Source organism: Sylvia atricapilla, chromosome 2, assembly GCF_009819655.1.
Source record: "Sylvia atricapilla isolate bSylAtr1 chromosome 2, bSylAtr1.pri, whole genome shotgun sequence".
Lineage (NCBI taxonomy): Eukaryota > Metazoa > Chordata > Aves > Passeriformes > Sylviidae > Sylvia > Sylvia atricapilla.
In genome coordinates, this window is record NC_089141.1 from 2,846,804 (window position 1) to 2,852,803 (window position 6,000).

The 6,000-nt window shown below is 38.9% G+C and overlaps 1 protein-coding gene across 2 annotated transcripts in view; it reads left to right on the forward strand.

Moving 5' to 3' along the window:
- USP25 (ubiquitin specific peptidase 25) overlaps nt 1-5,245 on the forward strand; it is an 87,597-nt gene extending 82,352 nt beyond the window's left edge. For both annotated transcript variants that reach the window (XM_066340662.1, XM_066340663.1), the window contains 3 exons: nt 2,661-2,784; nt 3,463-3,658; nt 4,105-5,245. In XM_066340662.1, the coding sequence (XP_066196759.1) occupies nt 2,661-2,784; nt 3,463-3,658; nt 4,105-4,277 (493 nt within the window). In that variant the 3' untranslated portion in view covers nt 4,278-5,245. The remainder of the gene's footprint in view (nt 1-2,660; nt 2,785-3,462; nt 3,659-4,104) is intronic.
- The last annotated feature ends 755 nt before the right edge of the window (nt 5,246-6,000 follow it).

Genomic DNA, 6,000 nt, shown 5'->3' on the forward strand with positions numbered 1-6,000 from the left:
GTATGTTTTTCATGCCTACTTTCAGTGGTCACTCATGATCCCTGATGGTGGGTGACAGGGCCCACTTTTCACTGCAAGTGGAGAATTAAGGGGCCTTTCAGGCAGATCTCCTGTATCCTGGCATTATAACCTGCTCTGGCTGAGATGAACACAGCCAGCTAATGAGCCTTGGTAGGAGTTTTGCCTGCAGCTCACTCTTGTGGCAGCAACTTAAAAGTGAACAAACTGTATGCTTTACCAGTTGCCTTTTAAGTTTTTTGGAATGCCAATACAGCTTTTTCAGTTTTGATTGAAATGCCTTTTTCAAAGCAGTGCTAAAATTTTGCCATTCTGTGCTTTCTGCATCTTTTCCAAAGCTTTGACCTGGTGAGATCCAGAATTTTGTGAGCAGCTTCAGTGATTTTAGACTTAGGCTGCACGAGCTTGAGCTTACGTGCGGGCTTCAGCTGTGAGAAGGCAGAAAGCCAACCATGTCCTGGGCTGCATCCAGAGCCCTGTGGGATTCTGCCCCTCTGCCCTGCCCTGCTGAGACCCCACTGCAGGGCTGCTCCCAGCTCTGGGCTCCCAGCACAGCAAGGACAGGGACCTGCTGGAGCCCAGCACCAAGGGAATCAGAGGGTGGAGCACCTGCCCAGTAAAGACAGGAGGATAAATTTGGGGCTGTTCAGTCCAGAGGTGTGGGAAATAGTAAAAGAAAGAAAACTCTCTAAGGCCTGCTTTCACTGCAGACCTCAGATAGTCTTCTCACCTTTACTATTTCCCACATAAAGGGAGAGAAGGTTGCATGGAAACCTGAAAGCAACCTTTGAGTATCAGAAAGGAGCCTACAAGAAAGATGGAGAGAGACATTTTACAAGAGTATGGAATGACAGGACAAGGATGAATGGCTTCAAACTGACAGAGAGGAGGTTTGGATTCGGTGTCAGGAAGACATTATTTACAATCAGGGTGATGAGGCACTGGAACAGGCTGCCCAGAGAAGCTGTGGCTACCCCATCCCTGGAAGTGTGCAAGGTTGGATGAGGCATTGTACAACCTGGTCTATTGGAAGGTCCCTGCCCATGGCACAGAGGTTGGAACCAAATGACCTTCAAGGTTCCTTTCCAACCCAGGCCACCCTATGATTCTATGGATCTGTTTGGTAATTTTACTGTAGTCCCATTCCTGAGACCCAAGATATTTAAGGGGTCTGAGCTTGGATATACAGTCATGATAATCTGAAATAACTTACCTTGGTGTTAAATGGCACCACAGTTGGTTCAGGAAATGGTCACACACAAGTGAGGGAAGGAGCAGGAGGAGGGTGACTAGAAATAAGGCCGCTACCACCACTGAGTTTTAATTTGCCTCAACAGAGCTGTTGATACTGTAGCTTCAACCTTCAGTTTAACAAATAACTGAACTAAGAATGGAAGGAGAAGGTCCTCCTCCTCTGGCTTTATAACCAGCAGTTTCAGTTCTTGTAATTGTATTTTCTTCCCCTCTCCTCCTACATTACATTTTCAGCTGTCTGGTCAGTTTTATTGGTGACCAGTGGTATGAAGAGTTTTTATGGCTAGGAAAAATGGACTTCAAGTAGCCTTTTCCCTATTTTTTTATATTGTCTCATTAAGAGGTGTTACCTTACATCTTGAACTTTTTACTTTGGAAAACTCTTGACTTGTATTCAGGTATGCTCTGTGTGTGCACATAATTTTTAGCCTTTTTCAGTAGCTTGATAGCTTGATTTTGGTAGTTTCAACTTGACCCATGAGCTCATACTCTCATCAGGAGGGAGAGCACAATTTCATGTTCCTTTAACCACTCCCTTAGGAAATTTCTCTTCCTACTTTTTTTTTCTAAAATTTGAATAAAAAATGAGATATCAAACTGCCTGTTTTTAGGGTAGCTACTGCTTTCAGTGCTTGTCTGTCTTAACTGGGTCTTTGCAAATCAGAGAATTAACCATTTCAAGTGTTTACAGGAGATAGTGTGCAGCAGTGTGAGGGGAGATTGTTCATCTGTGCATGAAAGGATCTCTGTTAGTTATTAACTGATAGGTTCTTGGGTGCCCTCTTATTCCTTCTCTACCAATTACCCTTGCATTTATCTTCTTCTTGCATTCAGATTAAAGACAGAAATACCAACAGTCTAACAGCACTTCTGCTTTTGAAATGCTGCGATTGCTTCTTCCATCACGTTAGATTTTCAAGTAACTTGGAAGAACTTAGTTAGTGAAGCTTAAAAATCCACAAAATTAGAAATAAGGTGACAGCTTTAAATCTTATTTGCTAAGGGGTAGAATGCTATCAAGATATTTATGGCAATGGAAGTTCAAACCCAATGTGACATAAATGCAGTCAGGAAAAATTAAGTTTTCATGGATATTCAAGGCCACTTTAAAGCTGGTTTTGAAGTGATTGAAATTATACCCATTGGTTTCAGTGAGCTTTGGATCAGACTTTTTGTGTAATGATCTAACCTAATAATAAAACAATTTGTTCTAATATATGTAAAAGAAAACCTGTATGGTTTCAAAAGAAATTATGAAGAGATTGGTGGGAAGGGGTGGATTTGCCATGCAGCAAGGGGAGTTACCTGTCCTTCGAGGAACACAGTAGTTACCTTGAAACAGGTGGTTCATGGATGTTGTGCCTAATGCTTTTGTTTCTTCACTTCAGTTACATGGAAGCCTTGCTCTACCTTATCTATGCTTACCAGAATAACAAAGAACTCTTGTCCAAAGGCCCATACAGGGGGCACGACGAGGAGCTGATATCTCACTACAGACGAGAGTGCTTGCTAGTAAGTGAAGGGGGAACTATATGTCTTAAAATGTTGGGTTTTCTGCTTTGCTCTAATAAAATAAATAAATAGGACAGTATTGCCATCATGCACAACAAACCCAAAACCTCTGTACATTAGCAGTTTAATACTGAGGTTTGTAAGGGGGGAAAAAAGCAAAAGTAAAGAAAACATTATTCCCTCCCTTTTTTTGAATAGCCAGTCATTTTCTTTATGATTAGTAGTGGGCACAGTACCATCATGTCTGGGCTAGGTGGGAGCAGTGGTTGGCAGTGTTGGTGAGCAGACTCACCCTGCTGCCATGGTTTGATGGGGAGACAAATATTGGGAAAGGCATCAGCAATGATGCCTTGTCTGAAACAAGGGATTTTTTCCTTCTTGTGTCACTTTTAACAATAGTGAAAAAATCAGGTGATAGAATCTCAGTCTTAGCAAAACAGCTGCAAAATTGGAGTTGGCAGGTATGAAATGAAGTGGCTTGAGGAACAGCACCAGTTCAAGTGGATTAGTAGAGCATATGGATCATGAAGTAAACGTTAAAACACAGCTGTGGTTAATACAAATTACTAAGTGATTCTGTAGGAAGACTGTGCTTTTAAACAAAATGATAATGATGCATGGTAGATTGTGAAATGCTGTGTACTTAAAGCCTTTCGTTTTTTGTGGTGGTTCCTGAAGAAACTAAATGAACATGCTGCAGCACTGTTTGAATCTGGAGATGATCAGGAAGTAAATAATGGCCTGATCATAATGAACGAGCTTATTGTCCCATGTTTGCCATTACTACTGGTGGATGAAATGGAAGAGAAAGATATTGTTGCTGTGGAAGATATGAGAAACCGTTGGTGTTCCTATCTTGGACAAGAAATGGAACGTAAGTCATTTATTATTAAGGTACAAGGCCCTTGTGTGCCCTTTTTATACTTGTGATGTTTTAAGTGGCTGGAATTAAACCTGGATCTTTTGTGCTTTAGTAATGTTTTGTGAGATGCCCTGACTTTTGAATAATCCTGTGTACATTTAAATAAAAAATTTTTCCATATGTTACACTGGGGTATCAGGCTGTAAAGGAAACATGCTTTTTGAATGGCAAAATATTTGTGGTGTTAGACCACCTAAAGGGGAATTATTATTAACATCTTACTAGGAATTGGTATGTCCTAATTATTGCTGGTAGGTCTAAAGAATCTGAATTATTCCAAGTGAAACTCCTCCTCTTCTACCCACTAATTAAAAAAGAAAGTCAACATTGGGCAGAAAAAGGACAATTCGACATATGGACATCAATGCTTATGTTTGTTTTTCTGGTTTGATTTGCAGCCAACTTGCAAGAAAAACTGACAGATTTCCTGCCAAAACTGCTAGATTGTTCTACAGAGATTAAAGGTTTCAATGACCCGCCAAAGTTACCCTCCTACTCCACACATGAACTGTGTGAAAGATACGCCCGAATCATGTTGTCACTCAGTCGAACTCCAGCCGATGGAAGATAAATTCTGCAGACCTTCCTAAGCACATTGTATAAACTTTTTTAGTTCTTAAACCTTGCCTTCCTGTCACAGGGTTTGCTTGTTGCTGCTATAGTTTTTAACTTTTTTATTTTAATAACTGCAAAAAGAGAAATGACTGTACAAACTTTAGCCAGACTGCAAACGATTAAAGCTGAGAATCGCATGGCGCTCAGTCGTTTCAACCAGAATTGATGCAACATGCAAGTCTGATCATTATGGCAAAACTGCTTTTTTTGCCATTTATCTGTTACAGTATTACTTTGCTTTTATCTTAAGATCCTTTATTTTATCAACAGCTGTCTGGATCATTTTGTGACTGCAACTACTTTAAGTGTCCAGTGCTGTGTAAATACATGGTACTTGGTAGCTTGTAAATGAAAAGAAAGAATAAAGTTTTATTTATGGCTACTTCTGTGTTTGCAAGCAGATACCTTGTATATTATTGTAAAATACGGGTATTTTTAGAAGAGATACAGTATATTGATGGGTTACTCAATTTTATAGACAAGGTTCTTCAGGACTTATGGCCAATTTCCTTTCAGGTACCTGGAGATTACTGTATGTGAATATATTGAAAAACTGTCACAGTATTATACACAGTGGTGTTTTGTATATTCTTCACTGGTCTGTATGATACTGCACCTGAGCACTTTAGTGTGCGTGTGAATGGCCATGCCAAGTCTTTTCTAATAATAGGGACTGGCTTCTGAAGCAAAACAATAATGGCACCTTCCTTCTATTCTTAGAAAAAAATGGAAGTAAAAAAATTAAAAAGTATTTTCAGTATAAATATATTACACCCTCTAAGCAAAACTTCTAAAAATTTATTTAAGTGGATAAAATAAAGGTTTTTAAAAACTGAGTTTATGAAGTTTAAGGATTAATCCATTTTTAATTGGTTTTTGAGTCATGTAATTGACCAGAAATAAAATCTTAATTTTCATTCTTTACTTGAAATGGGTTGCTATTGTTGCAACAAAATATCTCAAAAGTCTTTTATCTGTCCTAATTAAATTTCTATTGGAAGTAAAAAAAACCTATCTATTGGGCTTGTTTTGTAGAACTGAAATACTGTCTGGTTTTAATGAAGAAACTTAATTATTTTGTGGAAAAAGAGATTTAATGCGTCCTTAGGTAATGCTGTTACCTGACACTCTTTTGATTCCTTCTCTTTTTAGAGAACGTTTTGTGTTAGATCAGTAAAATATGTGAATATTTATTTGTATGTTTTTATTGGAGCGGCACAACTTTTCCTTACAGGCTTCCAAGTGGTGTTTGGATATCTGCTAATAAAAGGCCACAGGGAGAAGGGAAGGAGTGATGAAGTTCAGACCACCTAGAAATGCAGTGGGCAGAAATGTGGGCATCTCACATGCAAGAGGCAGCAGAGTTCAGTCTTAGCATGTATCAGTCTGAGAATTTGTTCACTCTGGAGAGACACTGGATCACAATGTACAGGATCACAGTAAAATGTAACCTTCAATTCCAAATCTGTTCAGGGCTGTTCTCCACTTCTCAGTATTGCAGTGTTTCATGCTTTTTCAAACCACCCATTTATTTTATCAAATTGTTTTTAAAAAAAATATATATATTGACCTTTTACAAGTGAAATTCTGCACAGGAGAATTATTCTAGGTTCTGAGACTGTTGATGTGTGAAATATCCCTCTTAAAGAAAAAGGAATGCTTATTATGAAATGAAAGAG